Raw genomic sequence first — 27,950 nt, forward strand, 5'->3', positions numbered from 1 at the left:
TACACCTTCAGCTGAAAGGTTCCCATCTCCAGCGTGTATCCCTGAACCCCAGTTGTCTCCTCCTACTCACTAACGTGCCAATACAGCCATTTGTGGCCCCCTGCTATAAACTAGTTGTGATCGATGCTGAAATATCCCCCTTGCACCAAATGAAGAGACTGGGGGTTTCTGTGTGGTTTTTTGTTTTGAAACAAAACAGTGACAGATTGCTTTGCACAGCTGGGGACAGGGAGTGAACTACAACACTGTGCGGAGAAGCTAAAGGGGAAAAGGCATAAATTTCACAAGCAAATGAAAGCAGCGCCATCATTTAAGCCAGCATTCATGTGGTCTTAAGTAGAGCAGTAGACTCAGCAGAGCTTTCTAGGCAAACACCAAAAAATAGCTCTATTCTGCCTGATACACTTGTGTCCCAGTTGTCATTCAGAGGTTCTAAAGAATTTCATCTTTTTTAAGTAATGTAGGAACACCTCCCCCACACACAAACACAAAGCTTCAGGTCTTAAAACTGCAAAGTGAAACATGTGGCCCAAATGTGACCAAGACAGCATCACTTTTAGAAGACTGAAGACAGCCTGCAAAAACATCTGATTAAGAGTTACTGCATCCTCACTAATTATGGCTTTGCAGTAATATTTAGTAGTAACTATATTGAAATAAATAAATTTGTCCTCAAAAGGGAAGAGTCAGGTGTTAAAACAGGAAAAGTGAGATAAAGAAAAGCCTGGGTATCAAAGATGACAGAAATGCCATGAGAAAAAGGGTGCAGGAACAAAGAAGCAACAGTAAACTGGACAATACGATCCTGAACAAATGAAAAATTCCTAAAAGTTCAGTTCACATTCATATGTCACCATTCAGCTTTAAGTAAATCTCTTTAGAGATTAGCAGAACCACTGCTAATTGATTGCACCACGTGAAATAACCATTTTTCCCAGAGGAAATTATTTCCTTTACAGAAAACAAGTATGATGCATTTTGTTATCGATCCAAATACAGCTTATAAAACTATTATATACCAACAGGTAAGAAAAGCTTTTAGTCTTAAGAAAAAGGTGAGTTGCATGACACCTACTGCCACGACATGCTTGAGACTGTGGTCACCGGGATGAGAAGCACTTGGGAAATCAGCAGGTGCGCCCAAAGCTGGATCACTGCTCCTTCGCACCAGAAGTGGCGTTCCTATGAGACAAAATAAAATGCAATGGTTCAAGGATGCTAAATAAGCACAAGGGACAGCTTCATGTGGTTTAAATAAGAGATGTGTGCAGCACTTAAATATAAGCTTATCTGTGGTAATATCCACCTGTTAAATGACTAGATTTGATAGTTGTGCCATTTAGTATTTACTAAGCTAGAGAAATGATAAAGCTTTTAAGCACTGTTATGCAGACTTGCTAAGTTAGGTAAAAACTCCTGACAAACAGGAGAAAAAGGCACCTTCTCAGAAAAGCTAATGAGTAGTTGCACGTATCTGTGGCCACATGTACCATCAGGTTCTGCCAGGGAAATCATATGGTTGGTCTGAGGAATAACTGTGAACACAGGAAGAACTAGCTACTATTGTTAGTTCCTACAACTGGTAGTGGACTCAAGAACATGGACTCAAGACTTTCACTCCCCACTAAGGACAGCTCTCATTGTGCTATTCTGTATTAATCCACCAAACTGGGATCTCACAATCTCATCTTCAACTGTTCCTTGCCTTCTCCTGGTGTACAGCCAAAGGCTGTACTGAGCAACTGCTTGTCTTCCCCATACCAATTACACAAGGGCACATTTAACCTGTACAGAAGGTCACTGTGACTGTGATGGAATGACCATATACACAGTCACAAATTCTATTTCCATAAGGACACAAGATGCAATAGTCCATCATCACCACCACACCCCCTGTGCTGCCCCAACCTGAGGCAGAGGATCAGGCAGATCAAATGACAGATCAGGCACAAGAGGCAGCTGAAGGATAACTCCCTACAATAACTTCATTTAGTATCTAACATGCCTTGGGCTGGCTGTGCAGAAATGGCCTAAATACAGATATAAAGAGGGGGAAGAAATTTCATTTACAGCAGATCTGTCTCCCACTCCTGACTGCCAGGACTGCCAGGGAACAGACACAGGTAGTTGCAGTTGTTTGAGAAAAATTATAGATTAAACAGCTTCCACTTGCAGGCATCTTCAATTAGACTCAACAAGTATTCATGTCTATTCATGTGCTTTCTGGGAATAACCTCAAAGACCAGTCAGCAGCTTCTAGCAACACAGCCATCCAGTTAACAGAGTACACTACAGAACACCCTTTGCAAAACTTCTGGGTGGGCCGAGAGGGAAAACATCTTTAGGAATATGAGAAAGGAATTTTTCACATTATCCAAAATAAAATTCAACCAAAACCCACTTTTTTTTTCCTCCAAGCCTTTCCGAAGTAATTAATTTATAGGCAAAATCACAAAAAAATTATAGAACATTGGTCTAAGACAGTAATTCTTCAAATGTTTCAAGTGAGTGAAATTAAGATTATAGCTGTCAGTTATAATACTAATTATAGTGGCTGGGGCTGATGACAGCCATAATTACTAGATCTATAAAAGGAGTTTGAACATGCAACAGTTTCCTCATTAGATGCTAACAAAGCTGGAGCGATCTGTACCACATTCACTTTCAGCACATCTTTGTCATTACAGTTGGAATAAATACCAGCACCTGATGTTGAGGAACAACTAAAGAACCTAATGATCTTACCCTTCCTCATAGTGAGCAACAGTTTTTATACACAGGTAATCCCTTCTGTGGTGACTTCCACAGGAAATCAGTAAGAAAAGCAAAAGTAAAACTTAAATTTGTGTCCCGGCATTGAGGGAATGCTTAAAAATCAGAAGGTGAATATTGTTTTTTGTGCCAAGTGATTACCATCTCTGCACCAAGAGCTATGCATGTTTGTACAAGGAGGTTCTGCAGAAAGGGTTTGATCACCAAACTTATTCATTTTGTGTGATTTTCCAAATGTGTCAGTATGTCAAAATGAACCAAATCTCTGCACTCAAATATTCCCGTTCTTCACATGAAGCTTAAGAGAAATTTGTTTCCTCTTTAGGCACATTTGATAAGAAGCTATATAAAAGCTAAACCCAAGAAGCATTGGGTTTTTAAGTTACTCTGTTCTTTAAGATAAATGCTTATTCACTAAAATAATTTTTTCTATATATGACCAATGCGTTTCTGGTGGCCTGTATCCAATTTTCAGTCTCTCCTCAATACAACAGATCCTGAGACATTTTTGTGTGATTCAATATAATTAAGTCTCCAAATCCTTTTGACATAAACATGAAAAGTTCCTTACACTCTTCAAGGCCACCATTCCAGCCCCTTTCCTCATTTCTGTTCTCCTTTTTCCACAATGAAAAATCCACAGAAACTCAAAGAGGCTACAAAAAATTCCTCACATTCAACTAAAGAGGCCAAAGATATGAAGGGAGGGGGACAAGTCATCCCATCCAAAAAAAAAAAAAAAAAATCACTTATATCAAGCTCACTCCCCCTACCAAAGCCAACACTCTGAAATCAGATTTTGCCTTTTTCCTGAGCTATCTTCTACAAGCAGCTCCTCATTTCTTTCCCATTCCTCTGGCTGAGAGAAAGATGAAGGACCTATCACCGTGACTGCTGGGAGACAGGACTCCCATTTGTTCCAGGGCCTCCTCGCAGCCCCAGCAGGTGAAAGACGATGTCTCCTGTCTCACACCACTTCAGCACTTCTCTCTGCTCTCTCTATTGACTGTTGCAAGATGCTGTTTTTACTACATTCTCCATCCTCAGTTCTGAGATCTCCTTTTACTTGCTTTTTGTCACTGTTTTCCAGAGAAACTGAAGCAAAATGACAATTTTCAATTTTCAATTTACAGCTGTCTAAACTATGAAACCAAAGTCTGCAGGAGCAGCAGGATTATAAAGAATACTGTTTTCCAGTTTGGGAAGATGGCCCTGCAGCTATTTGCTCTCTTTGTATCTTGCAAGTTTTTGCTTATTGCCATGAGGCTATGAAATTTATGGTGCTCATCTGGAATGCTTCCCTACTTGCACAAAAACAACTGGATTTTTTGGCTATTGTCTATAATGCTTTCTCTTTTCTCCCAATATGCTGCAAATTTTAGGGTCCTACACATCATTTTCTTCTTGAAGAGAAAACCAGAGTCTATTTTCTTCAATTTTTTAAAATGTGTTTACAGACATCTAACAATTTCTTGTACAGAAATATCACACATCATAACATCTCTGTGAAATAAGTCAGCTGTAGTCTTTAGCTAAAATTATACAAAACAGTCCCTCTGGCCCTTATTGTTTTACATGCACACACCACAAAAACACAAAGCCAACCTTTTACTAGACAATAATAAATTGAACCAAGGTGTTCTCTCTAATAGTAGAAAACACATAGCAAATAGGAAGATCGGATTAAAGATTTGAGAAGAAGTGGTACTTTCCTCCTTGGCAGGGAGAGTCCCTTATCATCTTTCACGAGACAGCAATTCTCAGCAGTTCCCTGAGCTGACACACTCTCCTCCATCTCCCCTCATCTCCTTTGTGGCTCAGGCTGCTCCCTGCCACAAGAACAGCATTCCAGCCTGCACTTCTCCTACAGGCTCCTTTATTTTTCCAGCCTTTCCACACCTCCTCTGTACTGCATACTCGGGTCTCTTGAAAGCAAGCATCTCCCTGGCACTCCAGAGAGAAACCTTCCCAAATCCCACTGTCCAGGACTCAGCCTGACTCAGGAGCTGAACCACATCCATTATACATACATATCTTGAATTTGTTCATCACCATCTTCCTTAGACGTAAATAAAATGTAATGAAAAACCATCACCAATACTATTTATTACAGACATGCTATAGACAATTATACACATTTTCTTAAGAGATTCTATCAGACATTTTCTTCTGTCAGGAAACAGAATGTTGCCTTTTTCCTTACTGCTGTCCTTTTGTCATAGTGCGTTTCCACGTTATTCTACTCACGCTTTGCATTTGTGCTGAACATTTATAACAACCAGTGTAAGCTCAAACACAAAATTCATCTTCCTCTCAATGATGAGACACACAGAAACTCCTTCCTGCATACCAAGTTGATCATAGAAACACATTTTTTTTACAAACCCTACTATTTTGTCCAGAGCAGCACTTTGTATTTTAAACTTAGGAACTCAGTTTAAAGAAACAGTCATCCTCATCTTGCAGCATTGCATCACAAGTTAACGGACAAAGAAATTCAAACACATGTTCAAGACTAAAATTTTTCTCATGATGACAGCTTTTAACCTCAATCACTTCAGGGTGTGCTTCCCCTTCTTTCAAAATTTGCACCATGTACCTTTTGTTATGGTATCACAGCACCTTCTAAGCACACGTGGATGTGTCAGCCTTATTCACAATACATACTCTTTGACAAAGCTGATGAGATGAAGTCCTGCAGTTTTCCTTCCTTAAAGTAAATTCTATCACTTAGTCTCAACTGTAGATCAATCTTCCTTTTGTTAGCATCACCCTCAAAAATAAGTATCTACACAGATTCATGGTTAACAGTGTATTTTCCCTGAACTCTTATGTTTTGGAAATATTTTTTTTTAACTGCAAATATGGCTGAAACAAGCATATGGTAGAAACCACACTTAGATTTAAATTGGTTGCATTAGGGAAAAAAAACCAAAACAGAGGAGAGAAGTTCTGCAATTTGTACACAATTAAAACCCGAAAACTTGTATCAACACAATGGTAAAAGAAACATCTCCATACCAGATGTAACCCTATTGTCTTAGTTTGTTTAGCTTGTAACTTTCCCTAAAAAAGCTGTGTACAGGCATTAACATACCTTGAACAGGAGTGTGCTCTGCCTCACTTAAGCCCTTTGGCAGTTCAAAAATCATCATCTGATGTTAGGAGGAACCTGACTAACCAGAAGTGAAGGGCTTAAGAACACTGTGCAACTGCAGGTAAACAATGCAAGGTCTGGAGTTCAGGATCTGAACATGGTCAGGGGAACTTTGGTGCTCTAGTTGTCCCTGTTGACGTTCCCCTAAGCTCTGCAGGGTTTCTAGGCTCTGAGTTCTGGCATCAAATTTAAGGCCTAAATTTAGACAGCTGACTACTGCTCAGGGTGACCAATATGGCAAAAAAAGATTATTCCTATCCCTCCTTAATTTTGCTCATTTGCTCTAAAGTCTCTTAGCTCATGAAAGCACAGTTTACCCCCAGCCTGAAATCCCTTTATTCTTTGAGATTTAGGTTGTAGGTTGCTGTTACCGGGACAAATTCAGAAAAATGGTGAAGACAACGAGATTTTATCACTCAAGAGCATTTTTGGTAGGCTGAGCTATCTATAATGCAGTCAAGATATGTACTGAAAATCGATTTTAGCATTGCTTTGGATGCAAACACTCTCAGATGATTTTAGGTAAGCTGACACACCAAGGAACACGGGAAGCACAAGCAGATGTGCATTGTTGTGCTACTGCATCAGTGACAGTAGCATAACACATTATGAGGTTGGTTTGTTTGTTTTTCCAGGTAACAAGGAAGAATTATTTGGGAGGAGAACAAACGATACACTTGGACAGAATACCATAAGTGGGTAGAAGAGATTTTACAGTAAATCATGTACACAGTTAAAGTCATAATTTTAAATTCGTGAATATAAAAATGCTGACTATGATGGAAAAGGAGCTGTTCATCAAGTGTGTATCAACCTGTCAGCTGCTGAAGGCCATACCAATGACAACCACCCTCTGCCTGCTTCCAAATTACATCTGCCAGGACAGACAAACAAATTATTTTCTTACCTGCAGATACCTCCAAATATTTCTTCAAAGCTCCTTCTCAGGAAATCATAACAACATTTCAAGTCAGAGTTGAAACAAAACACCATAAATACTATATGCATACACACACAAATGTGAAACTGCACTTCAACACAGACAGTTCTTGGCTGGAAGAGCTATGAACAGATACCAAATGAACAACCAGCATGTAAACAGAGAAGTAAAAATTACTTTTAAACTGGTTCTGTTATGAAACAGGTCAGGCACTGGAAACAAAATTACAAGAAAGATAATAATTTCTATTTAAATACATAGAAGATCATTAATATATGCCTATTTTTCTTCTTTTTATCAGAGAATTTTCACATTAACAGGCATACAGACTTCCACTCAGTGCTTTTTGAGAGCACTAAGCAATCAGTGTGAGTAAATTTGGTCACCTTCAGATTTATTGCTTAACACCACCTGAGGCATCATGTAATGGTTCTGCCATGTACTCCACATGTAGCTGACATGAGCTTGTATGTTCTACCTTGTGATAGGGCTGTACAGCTTCTTTTATTTCTTAAATATGTAACGCTCTGATGATGTGACTTCTATGTTTAAAGCTAACTCAAATTGCTCATAATAGCACCTATCAATACAATTTCAAATCTAAAGCTATCTGTTCTTCCCAAAGTGCACACTGCACTCTTTAAATTCCCATGGATACAAGATTAGATTAATGACCTAGGATGATGTAACGGTTCAGACAATTGACTTAAATCTACAAACAGATGAAAATCCATTTCCAACAAGGACTGTCTTTTACATAACAAGTCAGTGCAGAACAAAGTACTTCCCTATCACTCTAAATGAGGTGTAATTTTTCTTACAAACTAAAATTAAAGCAATGGCCTGCAAGTAAAACTCAGCAATGGCTTTAAACAGGTATTGTTTTGGGGTAGTGTTCCTCAGTGCCAGGTATTTCAAAATAATTACTTTCTCCAGTTGCATGTGCTGTAACATATTAAGTCAGATTTCAGTTATGAAGTCAAGAACTGTTCTTACAGTTTTTATGACCAGAATGAAATTTCTTTGGTCTGGTGGTTGTCAGAAACAGGGCCTAATGAAAAAATTATGGAATGTTTACAGCTTTTGCAGTTTCAAAGACAGACGTGCAAGAATCACCTACATACATTATTTCAGTAATAAAGTTTATCTAGATCCCATTTTCAGGATCAAAATCTACGTCCCCATGATAAGAAGTTAACTGCTTTTCCTCTTAAGGCACTAAGACACATATTCATCTACAGAATATGTACAAATAATGCCGATACTTTCCTCTCATTTCAAAATTCTTCTCAAAAAAATTTCCAGCTGAAGGACAGGACTTGAGTTTGGATCTTAACCAGGTATTCTCTTTGTGCACTTAAGGTCACAACACATGCCAGACGTGAGCAACTTCAGGATCTTCTCTATCAACAGAGTGCCCCTATCTTCAGCTCCTCATCAGAAGACAGGGAGCACGTAGACTTACCGGAGTCCTGGGAGCACCATGACTCTGCTCCAAAGGGTCCTGGCTACAGGAAGAGACTGAGCAGAGGGGAAGGAGCTGCAGCAGAATCCTCCAGGCATATGGATCAAACAGCTCACAACAGGAAGTTGTGATTTTTTTCCTCCCAATTCAAGCTCAAGCAAAGTGTGCAGCTCCTTCCTTTGCTGGGCAGACTGATCAGGAGTTACGTGAAAATACACTGGTTATTCCAAAAGACAATCAGCACTTTCCACTGTGGGCCAGGATTTCTCTTACTCTTCTACAAGTGAAGTGTCTTTATGAATCACACAACTATTTTGCATCTACTGATGATGTACATCCTTCAATTCACAGCTTCAGACACAAGATCAAAAATTACAGCCACTTCAAACAGTTTGGGGTTTAATTATTATTTGGAGGGAAAAAATTGTCTTACATTAGGATCTCCCTACGTGCAAGTGCGCACACACACACACTTTTTTTGTCTGCTTATTTTGTTGGTTTGTTTGTTTTGGGAGTTGGGTTTTTGGTTTGGGGTTTTGTTTTGATTGGTTATTTTTTAAAATTTAATATCTTTTAAATGACATTCAGATGTCAAAAGAAACTAAACTCTGGATACACTTAAAACCACCAGTTGTCTTAGTCATCCACCTTGCTGGACACAGCAAAAAGTGTTCATCTTATTGAACAGACTGGGGTTTTTTAAGCACATATTACCTGTAGTTACTGAATTTAAATAAATCATTTTAGGGTAATATATCCTATAAAATTTTAAAACTAATAGATCTCAGACTCTCGCACCTCATTTTTATTCACAGATTAAAAGGTGAAAATAAGTATTTCTTCTATTTCAATTCCCAGTCCATTTCTCAACTTCAAATGAAATACTTAATGAACTGTACTAGTTGAATAAACTGACACAAAGAAAATATTCTGTGCACCTGAAAAAGAGGCCACGCTGCCAAAAGCTGGTTTAGCACTTCAGCTAACATCAGTTAGAGGTGCTTATGCAGTCACTTTTCCACGGTTCAATGATTTAATTTTCTTTAAAACTTTGGCAGCTAAACTGTACAGCTTGAATATCACTTTGGCAGCATTTTATTGCTAGTAGTAGAGTAGCAAAATAAATTTTTTTGAAAATTATAATGGTATTTTAAAGAACAATCACAAATTACAGCATTAGTATATTTTTGTAATATTTAAATATGAACTGTGTTTTATATTTATGATTTAAATTAAGAACCTTTTCTGGTTTTCCTTTCCTTAATAAGAGATGTCTTACTGTTATTATTTTCTATTCCAGTCATGGTAAACTAGTTTCAGTCTCAAATTTCAAACTTCCTCCTGATGATTTTAAAGGACATTTAGATAAAATAGTGAAACCTCCTGATGTTGAAACTTTCTGCAAGGTTTCAAGGATTAAGAACATAAGAACAGCTATAGTGGATCCACCTCACTCAGTATCCTGCATCCAGCAGTGCTAGCAAAGACTCAGGGAGAAAGCATAACAGTGTTGTATCCCACCAGCTTGCAAAAAATAACATTTGAAATATTTCCAAATCTGTGTGTTATCTGGACATATTTCCAGACATTGGTGAGCACCTCCTGTGAATTTGTCTAATCCTATTATAATTCATTGATTTTTGGCGTGTTACATCAAATTACACAGTTTAGTTGAATGATTCATGAAAAAAATCAGTTCAGGGTTGTTTTGCTTTGTAATCTGTCGAACAATAGTTTGGTTTGATACTTTAGTTTTTACATGGCGAGGAAATTCAATAAGCATTCCCTACTGATCTGTCTTAATACTTAAAATGGTAAGATGACTATTTCTACAGAAAAGTTAAAAAAGGACTCAATCAGAGAGGGTTACCTGTCTCTTTTTGTGGGAGGCTGAAGAAGAAATTACCAAAATACTCTGCAGGATTTATCTTTCCAGTGAAGATACTGCATCCTTCTTTTACTTAATGTCTACAGTAAACAGACCTCACTCTAATGAAGTAATGATTTAAGAAGAAAGAAAAACATAAATCAACAGCCAGTGGGTCTTTGGGAAAATTGTGCAACATATTGGTAGGGAGGTGCATCTTTTTGCAACTATGTTCAGGTGTAGTAAGTAAATACCACAACTTAACATTTTAATTGGCTGATATTCTAGATATCTGTTGTGAGAAACAATCATAATCTGAAGTGGCACTTAAAAGAAGAGGGACAAAAAATGAACTGTTAACTAAGGCTCTTGAAAGGGTAAATTCGATAGAAAGCAATGAGAAAGAACTACATGGCAATGGGCAAACTGATTGAATGATTTAACAATTATTTGTAACTTCCTTAATAATGGCTTTCATTAAGATAGTTCATCTGTATACAGGAACATGTTCATATGGAAGACAACAGTAAACAATCATTAGTGAATAAACCATGCAGAAAAAAAAGCATTAAAACTGTATTAGTTTGGTTCCTTAAGGAAAAAAAAAAGGTGATCTACTACCTCAAGGCTTTTAGCTGAACTCTTATTTCTTTTAACATGAACAATTTCAAACTATCAATCAGCCAGGCTTCACAGGCTCATTTGCCACCTGAAATACACATTTTGCCATATTGCCTCGGAGCTAATACACCCCAGAGTACTGCAGGGAATTATAAACAGACACACTCTCCTCTGCCTTACCCAGCACTAGAGCGTACTGACAGAGGTGGCACTGCAGCTTTCCAGTGGGATATTACACTCCAGCCTTTCAAAGCCTTCAGCTGCAAATATTTAGCTTACCAAGTGGGTTGGTCTGTTCCTTAAGAGCTCTACCTCTGAAACTAGCTACGCATCATAACGACATACAAATACTCACAAAAAGAGCAACATCACAAAATTAGTAAACAGACAGAAATCTGAGGAAAAACGCTGCCATCGAATAAAGGGTGTCAAAAAGCACCGTTGCCTTTTGTAATAGAATTTATTCCATCATTTTAAGTCCCATTCATTACCTTCCCCAAAACCTTCCCTGAGGCAATAAAAGGCTGGAAATTAACATCTCAGCTAGAGAGCTACTGCAGAAAAGTCTGTAACTTGTGATGGAAAAATATTTTTCTCCCTCCTTAACATATTTTCATGGGGATACCCCTCTTACTCCAAAGTAAGGCATATTAAACCAAGTGCAAAGGGAATAGAGACAGGGGGAATAACTGATGAGAAATAATCTTTGGGGAAATCAGAGACAGAAGGGCTATTAAAGAGAAAAGGGATTCTTTGGTAACCAACTATGCACATAAATTTATTACCTATACCAGTACTAAGTTCCTGGGTACAGTGAAAGGAAGGAAAGACTGGCTTGTTTTGTAAACAGGCATCCCAAAGACAGAAAAACACATAGAAATTTTACATATATATCTTTACAGAAAGCATTACTGTATTCTTTTGCTGCAACACAAAGATAAAGCAAAGCTCATTTCCATGAATCAAGGACAACTAAGAAAGACCAAGCTTAAGTCATGAGGTCAAAATATACCAAGCTTCCACTCTGACTGAAATGAAAAGTTATCTTCAAACCTTTAGCTTGCATGAGAACAGAAACCATTTGTTTTAGAAATGCAAGTAGACTTGAATTGATCATCACAATTCTTTTAGAGCAGATTACACTGAGTGCTGCAGAGGAGAAAAATCTATCAAGTACAGTGTCATCCTCACAACACCTATGGCAAACAGCAAAGGGTAATGTTTGATGATATCACTATGAGAGCAACCTTCCAGGACACTGAAAGAGAATACAGTTATATTTTCCTTGAGGAAATAAGCAGTAGTCCCTCAAATCACAGAAGGCAGCATGTGCTTCTATAATGCCTTTCTTTTGAAACTTACCCATTTCAAAATTTTAGTTTTTCTGGAATCATGCAGGAGAGAATTGTTATATGCATGTAGTACACTCCCATGTACTGACAAACATCAGAATGCTCAGCCAATAAACTGACATTGTAAGATCAAGATGAAAAGAATAGCTTTTATGTAAGAAAAAGTGTCTGTCCTACTTACTCTGACACAGCACGTATGCTGTGTACAAGACATTAGTAACATTTTGTTTATCAAATTAATAGCTTCACATCATATGTTTTCATAAATCTTAAACACAATCACGAGGTTTCCTCTGTATTTAAAAACGCAGTCTGTATATCCAGAGTATCTCAACACCAACTTGAAAAAGGACTAATCAAATACATGCTGTTTAAAATGCCCCCAAGCCTACTTACAATGCTACCACTTCAAAGAGGATGAGAAAGAGAAGAAATTCTTTCTGAGCTCTGAAGTTACACAGAAATGGACAACATCCATACCCTGGAGGCAACAATTTAAGCCCTGTCAGACCCATCAAGGGAGAAACTGCCAAAAACTCCTGGAAGAAACCTTCCCTTCAAGTCCCTTGGACTTCAAACTAAGACACTGCCAATTGAAGCACCTCTGTTGACTGACTTAGCCACCCAAACACAAAGGGCCATTCAAAGTAAGTGTTTTAAACAATCCCACCAAGCACAGTTTAAGCCAGAGCAAGCCCAAACCCACGGGAATACATTAAGCTAATTGAGTATATTCTCTACTGTAAGAGTGGATAGTAACCTTTTCCAAATGTTAAAAAGACATGGCCAGAACATCAACAACTGCATCAAAATGGAAACCCAAAACTTTCTAGGCTTAGTACTCTTGTTATCCTATACTAACTAGACCTTCTGAGAGTTGAAGTATTCCCAGCAATCTCTGTTTTCAGGAAAAAAATGCCCATGGCAAAGAGACCACATAAGATGTCCAGAACGAAAAGAACTGACTGCTCAAAAGCACAAGTGCCTCAATGTAGCTTGAACTCCAACTACCATTGCCATGCAAGCTTATTTTAGGAGACCATAATTAGCTATTCCAACCATTATTTACACTTAAGTCTTCCACTTGCCTAGAACATTGATCAGATGGGAGAAGGTGTACATATAAAAGAAGAAAATCTTCTCAGATATCTGCCATAAAACCAAGGCATTCAAAATTTGAAATAATAGAATAAGACCTTTCAATGGGGAAAACAGGACACTTGCCCTACTTAGTAGTGAAAGCTTTCAATGGGAGGAGCTAAACTCCTGTAGTTTACAACAGATTTTGTTAACCTGCCATCAGGAACTGTTATAAGCAGTTATTTCTTTATCTAACCTCAACTATAAATAAGTACTAGTAAAGGCATAAATTCATTAAGAGCCTAATTTTATTGTAATAGTCAACAAAGCAACCTAATTATATCTGCTTCCAAATTGTACTCAGAAAACTTCAGGATTCCCAAATTCCCAAAGAAATGGAAAAAGAATAAATAAAACAAACCCAAAAAAATCACCTACATACCTACATATACCTCACTTTTCCCCCTACCTTAGTATTCAGAAGCAACAAGTATCACTGAATACTGCCTTTTTCCAGGCAAAATCCTGACTACTTAACACCAAGGAGACGAGCAAGAGAAAAGCAACAACTAACTTTGTGTGCACTCGACCATCATGTACCAGATGAAGCAAATGAAACACAGCCAGTCACGAAGGCATTCCCAGCTCAGAGTGACTTGTCCATAAGATGGATACTCCGTAAATAAATTAGTGCTCTCCTTCCTGCCCATATGGACGGAAAAGGAAAAAACAAATTGACATAATGAAAATAACTCCCCCTTTCCTGTTCCAGGACCTGCCATGTGGGGAAAACCACTTGCAAACAACAGTAAAGTATTAGGTGCAAAAGGAAAACAGAAGGGCCATTGGCATGCTTACGGGTGCACAGAAAATTACAAGATGGTTTATGAGGGCCATAAACTCTTTCACTGGGGTGCAGGTTACCTTACATTCACCTGGGCTGAAGTCATACTACAAAGTATTCAGCATACTATGATTTCACTGTTCAGTGCAAGCTTTTGTCTTTGCACAGTTTCATAACTAAGAAACACGGCAAAATGAAGAACCCCAACATTATTTGGGGTTAGAGATGTTGAAGTTTACCTCCACTCCATTTTTTTTAAATGTAAGTAATCTTTTTCAGCACTTAGTTGCCTGTATCATTCTTTAGAAACTGTTGTCATGGCCACATCATTAGTGTACTCTGGGAAATTCTGCTCACAAAAAAACAGTAATACAGGACAAGCTCTGCTGCCAACTTAACAACTGTGTCTCAATGTTCTCATCCACAGAAATATCAAAATCAGTAGATCAATTTCTTTACCGTTTCAAACAGCTGCCTGGACATGTTAAATGGCTGTGTGATTCTCTGAATTTTGTAATATATATTAACAGGTGCTTTATTACCCTTCGTATTGTAGCATGAAATGCTTTCTTTACCCAATCATATATTCTGTCAAATTGGGATTTTTATTTACAACAGAACTGTACTTATTTTATTGTCAACTGAAATGTGTACACCAAGATTTTCAGTATTAAAAGACACTGTCAGCAACAGCACCTGATAATCCAGCTATGAGGGGGGAGCAGGGAGGCACTCAAATACGTTTGCACCTCACCTTATGTTAGGGGCATAGTGGAGACAGTGTTCATAAACAGCTGACGCCTTCCTGAATTTTTCTTAAATTAAATATAAGAACACACAATTTCACCTGTTTGAGAACAGAGTTAGCTTTAAAAGCAGAGAAGTGTTTGTTTCAGGGAAAACAAAACAGATGGCTGATTAATTTCCTGAACTGTTTTAAGGAGATATATACTATGTATTAAGACAGTAATTTGATAATAAGTAAAATGACCGTCAACAGTGTTTAGTTTCATGTGCTTATTAAGCACCAAGCACTACGTATTCTCCAAGCAGAGCACTAACCGAACACTGTTTCTGCATAAAACTTTGGATCTGGTTTCATTAACTACAAAACATCCAACAGAATTTAACAGGCAAAATTGCTCCACAATCTGACAATTCATATAACAATGGATTGCCTGCATTTCCTCCCTAAAGGCATTCTGGAAAAATACTCCGAAAGGTAAGCACATGACAGTTCTTGAAGCACAGCTCTATCATGGAAAGCAACACTTACTTGCTGCATTCAATCACATCCTTGCTCCTAAAATAACAACAGCTTTATAAATTAATATTATTTATTTCTGCTAGCAAGTGGGAGTCAATTCAATAACTAGACAGGAAGCCAGACTACTGTGGTTCATGCATCAATGATATTGATGCAACCAAATTGTCCTTCTATTTCTTCATTTACTTTTCAATTTGCCTCTAATGGAAATAGGGACATAATTTAAGGTCCAGGGACTTGTATACAAAAGATAAAGGCAAAAATTAAGTTCAAAGAACTGTAAACCATGATGTAAAATCCAGAAGAGAAAACAATTACATTTCCCAGTACAAACTGAGTTATGGGACTAACAGGTAGTAAATCTTACATTTACCTTGTAAAATAAACCAATCTGAAACAGAACTGATGAGACAAACACATTACATTTATGTCTTCCTTTTTTTAGGAAGCAAGCACCCAATTTAACTTCAAATATATGTTAGTATTGCACTGAAAACAAAACAGAACCCTAATTGCTCCTCTCATGTTATAGTTTGTCGCCTTTATGCTCTGTAGTATAAGGATTTTATAAATGCTCTGAAATTAACTATGTGGGAGCTTACTGGTGAGCTCAAGAGCTTCAGCACTTAACTGCTTTACATAAAATTGTGTGAGGTTGAAGTACTCTTCTCTCCAACCCTCCATCTATGCTCAACAGTATGCTAGACAAACCACGTTTTGTTTTTTTTTAAACAGTGCTCAGAGGTATTTGGAGAACCATCTCTACTTTCTGAAACATGCTAAAATGTGATAACACAGTGCTACTTAAAAATGTGCAATAAGTGAAGTGGCAAACCTCTCAACCATCAAACCTAGAGCTACAAACTTTTCAATACCTCATGCTTACCAAAACCACAGCCAAATACACACGAGTTCAAGTTATGTCAATAATGCCTTGTCTCAAGATTTTTAGTTATGAGAAATTCTTGTGTGTCGTTAAATACAGAAAAGGATCTTTCTATTCTAGAACATAGAAAAAAAACAGATGTGATACATTAACACAGAAATTTTACTCTAAAAATTCTCATGCAGCTTGAATTTCAGGATTTTCTAGATTAAGCATAAAAATGAGCACAGACTTCTGTTAGAAGTTAAGCTACACAGCGTCATCCAGTGAGCTTTAGCAGAAATTTCTTTTGTTAATTAGCCTTTTCCTTTAAAAATACAATTAAAAATAGACCAGTGAACATTCTATTTCTGAAGTTGTAACCAGACTACTCCACGAGAGCAGCACAACTAGAGACAGTACTTCTATCCTAACCCCACCCCCTTACCCTCAGATTTTATTGCACACCGTTCGGAGGCCGCCAGCAGCACTCGGGAACACGAGGTGAACTCGGAGATGGGCTCTGGTGGAATGCAGAGAAAGCTCTCCTGAGCATTATTCATCTGCTTAATGCTGCTTTACAGACAGACTGTAAGAGCATTCACCTTCAATCTGGTTTTGAAAGCTTCTATATCTAGTGCTTAGGTGACAGCTTAGCCTACTTTCAATCCAAGAAAGTATTTCAAACTGCTTTGTGTTCAACATACAAGACTCCAGCTCTTTATAATTGGAAACCAGTGTTTGAACTCCTGGCCTTCCAGGCACACTTAAACAACACAGGGGACCAGAGCTGTAACAGTTCATGTAGTACTCTCTGATGTAAGAGGGAATTAAGCAGAAGCCTTTCTTAATGACAGTCTGCTCACTTGAAAGTGAGAAAGGCAAACAGACCCAGCTGTACAACTTCTTCAAAGGCAAAAAGTTGAACTATTTGCAACCAGCATCTCCTCCTTTCCACCTCCCACCCCAAAACAGGGCACTAGCTCACGTAATCAGTAAAAGTATTTGCACACAGCAGTTTTCCACTCATTGAACCCAGGTTCATCAATAAAAATGTTGGGGTTTTTTCAATGACTTTCTTATATGAAAATCCATTGCACAGGTTTCATCCCGTGCACTCTTACAATATTACAATGAAAGATTGTCAGCAACCTACCCAGTCAAAGAAGGGAGAAAAAAAAAAAAGAGATCCCACCTGTATGGATGGGCAGAACATACAGCAGGATACAAGGCTCAGGTGCAAAATTGCCATGCTCAGCTGCAGTCCACATGGTTCAAAAGTCCAGCTTTCACCCTTACAGAATCACAAAATATGCTGAATTGGAAGGGACCCATAAGGATCATCAAGTCCAGCTCCTGGCCCTGCACAGGACCATCCCCAAGAGTCACACCATGTGCCTGAATACATTGTCCAAAAGCTTTTTGAACTCTCTCGGGTTTGGTGCTGTGACTACTTCTCCAGGGAGCCTGTTCCAGTGCCCAACCACCCTCTGGGGGAAGAACCTTTTCCTAATATCTGACCTAAACCTCCCCTGATGCACTTGCAGACCATTGCCTCGGGTCCTGTCACTGGTCTCCCCAGAGAAGAGAACAGTGCCTGCCCCTCCTCTTCCCCTCGTGAGGGAGCTGTAACTGCAATAAGGTCTCCCCTCAGTCTTCTCTTCTCTGGGTCAACAGACCAAGCAATCTCAGGCACTCCTCATATGGTTCCCCCTCAAGACCCTTCACTGAACTGTATTCACTGAATTCCAAGGTAAACAACGGGATGCTAAAAAAGCCCATAACTTTTAAATATATAAAATCAGACTAAAACATTCACAGAAAAAAAGAAAAAAAAACACATTTAAGATATACATACCCAGTTTTAGGGCAGAAGGAGTCACTTCAATCTCACCAATGGGCTGAAAGGCTGCCAGCTGAGTTGCCACCTCCGTCTCAAAAGAGTCTGGGCTATTTCTGTCTGTCAAATTGCCATTGGTGCCATCAGTCTTATGGTGAGTTTCTTGTTCATCGTAAACAGCAATCAGCTAACAAAACAAAAGATAATACAGTTTGTATACTTAAAGTATTCCCAGTCTTCACTCTTTTTTAAAAAAATAAAACTTATCCTTCCTTTAGAGTATAAAAATAACGACCTTATTTCAAAACAGCTAAAAACAAACACATAGATTCCAAAAAGCATGTACTTTTATGTTTAGACTTCAATATGATTTTAATGTGTTTTAAGTATATGCTTCAGCACTGCCCTGTGCTGACATGCATTTCTCAGAGTTAGCATGCTACATCAGTGAGCATTTTACATTATTCCAAAACACTTACAGGTGAATATGCTTAAAAATGCAGAACAGCATTTAATTCTTGGGGTAGAGGGTGTTATTATTCTAAAAAATTTTAGTGCTACTGATTGACAGGCTGCACAAAGGTAGCACAACCACAGGAGCTGTACTAAGAGAGCAGATGCACCTTTTATTTATAAGAACATAATAATTACATTCCAAGGACAAGATAAATCCAGCACAATGACAGAGTGTGAAGTCTCTCTGGTTGTCCAACCTGTGTCTCTGTAAGGATGAGTTTCAGCTATGTACACATGCACCTGCACTTCTCTACCCACCATGCATCAATGACTTCCTCCCATTCTCTCCTGCAAGCTTACACCAGGTACACTGGTTCTGAAAACTGTCCCTCAGTCACTGACTCTTCCACCACCTCAGAAACACAGGAAGGTCAAGAGTAAGCAATGACAGACTGCGAAGTCTGATGTCCAAGCTCATACTAATGTGGACATGAAAATGACAAAAATCACCAGAATCATTATTTTTTGCCTCAGCTAATCTGGCCTTTCATAAGGATCTTCCTTTTGGTTCCTACTGATACAAAGTGATCAGAGGTGTGTATGCAGCTTCATCAAGAAGGGACTCACATACATATGGCTGGGTGTATATTGTGCTACAGTTCCAGGAAAACAGTTAAGTGTGCAACAGCTCTGGGAAAACAAAACAAAAAATTATTGATTCCCTATGAATCTAAACGAAGTAGAAGACATGCTGTTCTCAACCAACAGGACACCTGGCACCCCAGAGCCCTCTCCAAAACCAGAGGAGCTAAGAGCAACATTTTTGCTACCCCATCACCTGATATGACATAGTTCTTGTGCCTAATAATTACTGTACCTGATATTTTCATCTTAAGGTGCTCATTTATTTTATTTTTTCTGAACTCCTTCAGATTAATATTTTTCCCCACTAATCATGAAAAATGTCACAACACAAAAAACTGGTTAGGCAGTATCAAGATATACACGGAAACAAGTTTAAAGGATTGACTTACTACTTTTTATCTCTGTGTTATTTTAAGGTATGCATACACAAGCTTTCTATAAAAATACTAGTACATCAAATCTCCTCTGACACTTCCAAGATGTGTCAACAATTATACCCTATGAAAAACACAGACAAACATTTAAATAAACTCATTTGCCCAAGGGAAGAAATGAACGTATGAGAGGGAAAAGAAAAATCCTGAAGTGCTTCTAAGGAAGAAACTGACATTTTCAGGTCTTCCACTCATTTATAATTTGGTTGCTAGAAATGTGTCAGCTCATATTTACCAATGCACATTTCAGAGACACACAAAACCCCTTAAATAATTAGGTAGAAAACTTGCTCTCCTTTTTCATATGGAGCCTATTTCCTTTCCATGGCCATACAACATACAATTTGATTTTTATTTGTCCAAAGCATATAGGAAAGATTAATTCCAGTAACAAGGACAACTCTTTGTGTCTTATTCCTTCATAACAGGGTAGCTACCCAAGTGTTCACACTGCATTCATCATCACCAGGCCATCATTATTCCCCACAACTACATACAGTCAAAAAACCTAACTTAGATCCAGACACCAACAGATCACAGCAATTTTCTTCAGCATCAAGGAAAAAAAAAAGAAAAACCTACCCTATGATCTCTTTCATTTGTTTCTGAAATGACTATTCATGTTATTATGGAAGTCCATCCTGACTCACTAAGTTACACAATCATTGTCCACCAAAGGGTTTGCTTTCTTTGCCTCACTTTTGCTGGGGAAATTTAATTTCTAAGAAAGAGGCTGTTACTAATAAAAAGGAAATTGGAGATTGTGTAGGACCCTGGCACTGAAAGCACTGTAGTTAGTGGCAGAATACAAAGTTCACTTGAGCATTCGCAATGTAAAACAGAATAAATGGAGCTCAGCTGTGATTTGATAGGAACAAACAACTGAATTCCTCAACTAAACCGAGTTTCCCCTTGGTTTCACACCCTAGCATATTAAATTCTGCATTACATTGGAATACTCTATGCTTACTGCCCCAGGATGTTGCAAAGATGGAAAGTAGGAATTAGTTTAAAAAAAAAAATCAGATAAAGTGATGGAAAACACCAGCAAAAACTCTTAAATGGAAACATGCAAGCACTACCTCAGCCTCAGAAGCCCCCAAACATGTAGCAGTAAAATTCAGAAAGGCAAACCAGGAAAAACTGATGCTATAAGCACCCTATATCTATGTGCTTTCTGGGAGTATTTTCCACGGGTCACAGGCAGAGACCAGAGCAGCAGTCTGGCTGTGCATTGCCTCTCTCACAGGCTCACCTACCATACGACACTACTGCATATTGCAGTTTCTAAGCACTGTACCTTTCCTTAGTCCACCCTAAGTCAAATGAATCCTTGGCAAAAATGATAATATAAAGCCATTTTAACAGGCAAGCCAGGTCACGGGCTCCTGACAGCTGTAAGATATGGCAGCTTACCTACCAGCCAGCCCCAAGAGGCCAACTGCATCGTGGCCACCCCACAGCCATTTCCCTGGATGCCCGGCCTGGCTGCTCCTCACCTTGGTGCACCCCACCCCTTCCCCTGGGGCTGGTGGTCACATGCCCACTGCTCCTTTCCAAGGGCCCCTAAGGGAGGGCAGGGACACGGGCGGGCGCTGCTCCTGAGGGCTGAGGGAGTCCTGGGTTTGAAGGCTCTGCCCTGCACGGGACTGAGGGCATTAGTGGGCACCCACCTGACCTGCAGAGGGCCCATGTTAAAATAAAGTTTCAATGGCAACAATAATGTTCTTGTCAGCGAGGTCCCTACAGCACCTGCCCTAGTGTTGGGTGACACCATCCAAGAGCTAACAGACTACAAGTCAAACACCTGCCTTGACACCTGGTCACAAACAGCTGGGTTCAGGCAAGCTGAGGGACAGAAATCACAGTGCCCAAAAGTAGATAAAATGACCAGATCTTCTCCTGTCTAATTATATGGAAGGATTGTAAGTGGTTTGATGACTGTAGCAGCTCTGCAGCTTCACGTACCTGTCACATTCACTGATCAAGAAGGTTCAGCAGGAGACCCACCGGCTCCTCTCCCCCTGCAGCAGAGGCACGAGAAGATGCCACCTCTGCCACTACTTCCCTTCCCAACTGCACCCACACCAGCATTCCATTTCCACACTCCAAGCCAGAGCAGGGAGGGCACAGGTGCAAGCCAACATCTGGCCAACATCTGCAATACGGCCTGGCAAAGGCTGGGAAGAAGAGTCCATCTGAGCAAGACCACACAGGCCGGACACCCGCCTGGCAACGGGGAAGTCTCTTACTGCTGTCATTTGTGAGCGACTTCTGCGAGAAGCCCACAGTTCCCTAGTCTACATCCAGGCACTATTTTGACAGATTAGAAAACCCAAAGAAAATGTATTTCTTCACAGTATGGAACACACCAGTAATTAAGTAACATGATCTAGAGTCTTTTGCAGCGTGGGAGATGCTACAGTACTGCCTGTGGAGGTAGCAAAGATGCAATGCCTTTCTTCTCCAATGAAATAAGCAGCCATTTGTTTTCTAAAATGTTTATTTGGGAGATAACTCCTCAGGAGTGCAGTTGTAGGAGCATCTTATCAGTAGCAAATCTAACATAAATACACTGCTAAGCAATCAAAGTATTATAAATATCTGTTTCAGCCTTTCAAAGAGAATGAATACAATTAAGGTTATATAAATCAACTACTCAAAAATAATTGTCATAATTGACTTCTAATTTCCAGTATGGAAAATTCTTTAATTGGAACAGACTGCCAAACTCTTCTGACTGAAAAGAAATTCAGGACACATTAAGAAATCCCCCACAAACATATAATAAAACCAGCAACACTAGTTTATTCTTTACCAGTTCAATATTTACAAATTCTGAGAGTTCAGTAGGTCAGATGACTTTTTTTTTTTAAAGACACCAAAATACTACTGTACATATTTGTAAACTGTGTAAATTATGCAGTTTTGTACACTTGCTGTAGTCCAGCATCTCATTTTTTAGAGGTTATTTAAACAACATAAATATTTACTGTGAAAGACCTGTATGTACTCCTATATAGGTGAAATGGTTCTACCTCAGTATTATTGCAATCTCTATTAACATCCCACCAATTACCTAGAAAATCAAAATCAATACATTATCAAAATTTAGCATTTGTCTGTCATTTTTGATTACCAAACTCCTCCCTACCAGTACTGACGCAATCACAACACAAGGCAGCAATAATGAACACTTCTATTTTATTAGCATTTTTGTTGTATGTAAGTGGCATCTTATTACAAGGCATTGTAGTACAGCCAAATTTAAACTTTGTACACTGTCCTATGCCACAGTTCTTTCAATAGTTTAATGATATTTCAATTGCAGAGCTTGCAGAAAAGTAAAACAAGATTATGCAAAAATTATGTGTCTATATTCCCAAACACAGAGAGCAATAGACACGCATTCAATTAAGATCAACCCTCATAAACAAAAAGGTGGGTAAATACTAATAGCAGACAATGATGTTACTGACTGAAAAAGGGACTGAGCATGAGGTAGCAGTGTATTTTATCCTGGGGAACTACTGTACTCACTGTACTGATATAAAAAAAAAAAAATTCAAACTTTCATTTCAAAAATCCCCATGAGAAAAAGTGTTCCCTTCCCCCTGCTCCCATGTGGAATGTTACGTTTCCCAGCGGGCTCTCGGCCCTTCCAAAACTCAGCGCATGCACTTGGCACGCCCAAGGTGCAGAGCAGCCTTGCTGTCCCTCTGCCTGCAGCAGCTGCACAACGTGCTGGAGCCTCCCTGTGTGCTCACACAGGCACCGTACACACAAGGAGCAGCAAAAAGAAGTCCTTCCAAATTCAGAATGAAGCAGTTTTGTTTTAGAGCTTGCTAATTAAGCTCAATTAGACATAAACAACTTCACGGAGTTTCAGAATTCCAAAGAAAAACATCGTCGCCTTTGAACGTTACAGATCTTGCTTTAAGGCACTTGTTTGTTAAGCCAAAACCAGCTGATTTCACATTGCCCTATAAACAATTTAAAAAAAAAGGTTTCATAATTATTTCTCTTCAAACAACTAGACAACTAGATTACTGTTAATAAGGTTAAAAACTGTGTATTTTACTAGCTTTTCTGTACTGAATTAGAAAATAGACACCACTGCTTCTTTTCTGACCCCAAACACCAGGCATACACAAAGTACTAAGGAAGAAATGGCAAAATAAAAGCTTGTTTGCAATTGAATTAATCAGCTTTCAATTACTGTTAGGATAAAATCACTAAGAGAAGTTCTCAGTCATAGGCTAGCATCAGTGACTGATTGAAAAGATGCAATTTTCCACAGCTAAAATTATATAGTAAGAAACAAAAAGGAATTAAATGCTCGACTTGTATTAAATTTTTCATTAGGTTGGATGGAAATTTTCCCTCAATTTTTTTTCACATTCACTTTATCTACATTCTTCTCTCACTTATGGACAACTGAAAGTAGTAAAATTGTGGGTTTCTTCCAGACATATTTGTTTCCTGTTCAGATAATTCTTGTCCATGACTTCAAATGCTCACTTAGGAAACAAGACTGTTTAGTTTAACCGTATCTTTACTTCTGATGGCCAGTGCTTCTGGCTCCTGTGGGAGCAACTATTAGTTGCTTATGAAATAACGCAGCTAGAAAATTCTCCCTTTTTGGGGTCCATTAGTAAAGACTTTCCACAGAAAGCACCTGCATTTTAACAAAGAGCTGTCAGGAGGAGTGAGTGAAAAGCTTAGTGACTATTTCATTGAACTTCCTGACATAAAGAATGGCTCAAGCTACAGCAGAAATTGATGTTCACCACAGTATCACATTACCTTGTTCTCCAGTCACTCAATCTGGGGTCTATGGGACTAATCTTGTATTATCCCTACACACACGTACCAAAGAGGCAGAAGGACACACATTGTTTCTATATGTGACACACTGATACCAGAGTACAGCAATGTTCAAAACAACATTTAAAAAAAAAATTATAAAATCAAAACGTCACTTCCCCTCAGCTGCTTGCACATGCAAACAACCAGACACAGATGGAAAAGGGCTGAAGTTGACAGCAGCCTACCTACATATGACTAATGTAAAAAGAGATCAGGGGATGCTTTTCTCTTTTTTTCCCCTCCTTTCTTTCAGCAACTTTCCCTTTTCAGTTATATGTTTGGCAGGGACAGTTCTTTACTCCAGCCATCTAAGACACTCAAGCACAAGCACCAACGCAAGGCAAAGGCAAAGTTACCTTTTAGATGGCACTTTGCACCAGGCCATCTTAAGTTCAAAATCTGACATCTACTTTGAGGCTGCTGTGGCCCAGTTTTCCTCTTTCCCCAACCACCGGTGCTATAACTCACTAGACCCATGGTGGGGCAGTTCAGGGAACTAAACCAGGAAGAAACTCTCCACCTCCAGCTGCTTCAGCTCTGTGAACCACACAAAGCAAATTTCTGTCCACACATCACTGAGTTAACATTTTCCTTAGATTGCCACTGTCTGTAATCTTGCAGTAGTGATGGATCTCTGTCTCTTTTAACGAAGCTGGACCAATGTTTGTGCCTCCAGTCCCACGACAGCGCACCAGAGCACTGTGCACACACGTGTCACCAAGCATGACCACAACAGCAGGAACATTTCTGCAGTTCTTTCCTTTCCTAAGGAGTTCACCTTCCTAACAGAAGCTCTTCTACAGGTACAAGTGATACTTTGAATTTATGCCCATGAGGGGACAAGTAGCCTTTACATCAAGGCAAGATGACTGAGAGTAAAATGTACCATACGTTGAAACAAAAAAAACTTCACAAAGCCACTGTGAAAACTGCTTCAGAACTCCACAAACTAATTAATGTAAAATCAGATTTTATATATTACTTATGAAAAAATCCTGTTGAAATGGTTAAAAGATGAAAGACTGGTAACAGTGCAACATAGACAGAACTGAGGTAATTAGGGTACCTCAAAAATGGATGAAAGTGTTATTTAATTTTTCAATTTAAAACTTTCCTGGAGCTCTACAACCTTTCTTCAGCATTCTTTCAAGGTATTCTTCTGGTATATACTGATAAGTATTTGAAATGGTATTCTTACATAATAGTATGCCTTGGAATTCCTTTAACTTAAAATAAAGGCTGTCAAGGAAAAATACCAATATACACACCATATGGCAATCCTTCCTTCACACCTACATATGAAAACAAATTACAGATACATTACATGAAAGCTATGGTGATTAGCTCATCTTGTTTACCTACATGCCAAAACGACATACACCAAAGTATCTTCCCAAAGACCACCTGACACTTCTCCTACCCTCATTATTCAGATTTTTTTTTGGTACTGTCCAAAAGCAGCCAAGAGAATCCTGCTGCACCCAGTACAAACACTGGTAGCCTCTGCTCTCAAAAGTTTCCAAGGATACAAGGAAAATATTAAATAGGAAGAAATGTAGCATGCCTAGAAGAGAGACCAGACCCTGCTCAAGCCCCAGCTCTTCCAGGGGGAAGGGAAAGGAGTTTTTGAAAGGTCATGAAAAAAAAAAAAACCAACCAAAACAGCTACCTGATTGATGAGCCCTTCTATAATTCTTCTTCCTGTCCAACCTATTCCTTCGTAGGCACATGTGACTGTACTTCAAACAATGCAGCTGATTGGGTACTTAACATTGATATTTGTGGCAAAGTTTGATGAGCCCTTCAAGCATGACTGAGATGTAATTTTTTAAGCCACTTAGTAACTACTTGAGAGCTGTTACAGAGATCCATAGTACAATACAGACATTCCTTGAGGGTTGACTCCGGGTAGCTTCCCTGGCAGATATAAATGCTAGTGCTAAAATGTCAAGGATTTATAATTATGATGGCGGATGCATAAAACACATAAAACAAGCCTTATTAGGGTTGATTGAAGTAAATATACCAAAGGACATTTCTCTTTTCTTCTGTAAAAGATTCATGTTCAATGCTATTTGTAGCCTGTCATACTCATTATGTTTTCATGTGAAATAGCTTCTGAGTTTTGCTAGATAACAAATGCCCTTTGCTTTTTTTCTTCCTCTATCCAAGTGAAAAAAACAAATACAAGGAGGACTGCAAGACTGATTATTTCCTTTCTGCTTAACTTGAAACTGAGTACTTTCACCTATATGGACTTCATAGAAGATGAGCTAATTTTGGAGAGTCCGTTTAAAATGGCACTATAAAAAATGTAGATAATTAATACGAAAGACTTCATTACTTACTAGAACTGTGCTTGTCAAATGCACTCATTGTAATCAGTCACTGAAAAGGAAAAATTTACTGTGCCATGAAATAAGACAGTCTATACTTAGAAATGAAAGTGACATCTTAGTTACTATATTGTGGGTAAGCAGCAATAAGTGTTCACTCTCATAACATGAATTATAGCAATTTCATAATACGAATTATCTTACCTTAGAATACTACTTCAATGCTAAATGAACAGCTTAGTTACACAACATCACAAAATCCACCTGACAGAACAAGCATCCTTGTTGAATAGAGAACCCACATCGTCACTGGATACTCCAAGCCACACATGGTGAAGTGAGGCAGATGGGTGGAAAGCCAAATGAAGAGAACTGCTCCCAATTCCTACTGCAGCACAGGCATTCCCACTCCTACTTTTAGCAGGCACCTTGCCTGCCATTCAGCACATTTATCCAGCATCGATATCTTCTCCCCACCTTCTCACACCTTTCTAGATGCTTCTGAAGTCCTGGGAAAGCTGATGGATTGTAAAAATCCAGATTGTTGGGCAGTCCTGTTTTAAGGCACAAATAAATGTTCAAGTGATCTGCTGCTGAGCATTTCATCACAAGAAGAAACTGAGCAGCTCTTGGACTCAAAGCTTCTTCATTGCTGGGATATTTTTTAACAGGTTTTCTAAGGATCCCAAAGCAGGAACAAACAAGCATCAATCCAGCCACGTCTGAGATGGTAGCAGGCACGTGGCTTCACACTTGCTAGCACCCACAGCACCCTGAGTCTTCCTTTCCAGTAGCTTCCTTTCCCACTCCCCTCATACCATGTGTATACTTTTCAGCACATCCACATGCATGCTTGCAAACTCTCCCAAATCCCCACAAATTGTCTGATCATGAAGATGCCATTTAAGGTGGTTGAAACATTTCACAGCTTTGTATAAAACGGGCAGAAGCTGATTATGAAGCTTTTGAGCCTCCTTAGCTATAAATGCTTGAAGAAAAGATTGCCCTAAAGTACACTGACAATGTACTTGCAGTACCAACAATTTTTACTTGTTCTTACTTTTCCCTTCTAGTGTCTCAGCTGCACTCAATGAATACAAAATTTAAGGAAGCAGAAGGTAGCTTGCTAACCTTGGGATT

General features: G+C 38.8%; 1 protein-coding gene across 8 annotated transcripts in view; it reads right to left on the reverse strand.

The window, feature by feature from the left end:
- PARD3B (par-3 family cell polarity regulator beta) overlaps window positions 1-27,950 on the reverse strand; it is a 406,048-nt gene that overhangs the window by 270,358 nt on the left and 107,740 nt on the right. For 7 of the 8 annotated variants that reach the window (XM_064660627.1, XM_064660625.1, XM_064660626.1 and 4 more), the window contains 2 exons: window positions 18,089-18,257; window positions 1,076-1,182 (listed from right to left, as the gene is read on the reverse strand). In XM_064660627.1, the coding sequence (XP_064516697.1) occupies window positions 1,076-1,182; window positions 18,089-18,257 (276 nt within the window). The remainder of the gene's footprint in view (window positions 1-1,075; window positions 1,183-18,088; window positions 18,258-27,950) is intronic. The other variant, XM_064660630.1, reaches the window with a different exon arrangement.

The sequence above is a fragment of the Pseudopipra pipra genome, chromosome 7 (genome assembly GCF_036250125.1).
Source record: "Pseudopipra pipra isolate bDixPip1 chromosome 7, bDixPip1.hap1, whole genome shotgun sequence".
In the NCBI taxonomy this organism is placed as follows: domain Eukaryota; kingdom Metazoa; phylum Chordata; class Aves; order Passeriformes; family Pipridae; genus Pseudopipra; species Pseudopipra pipra.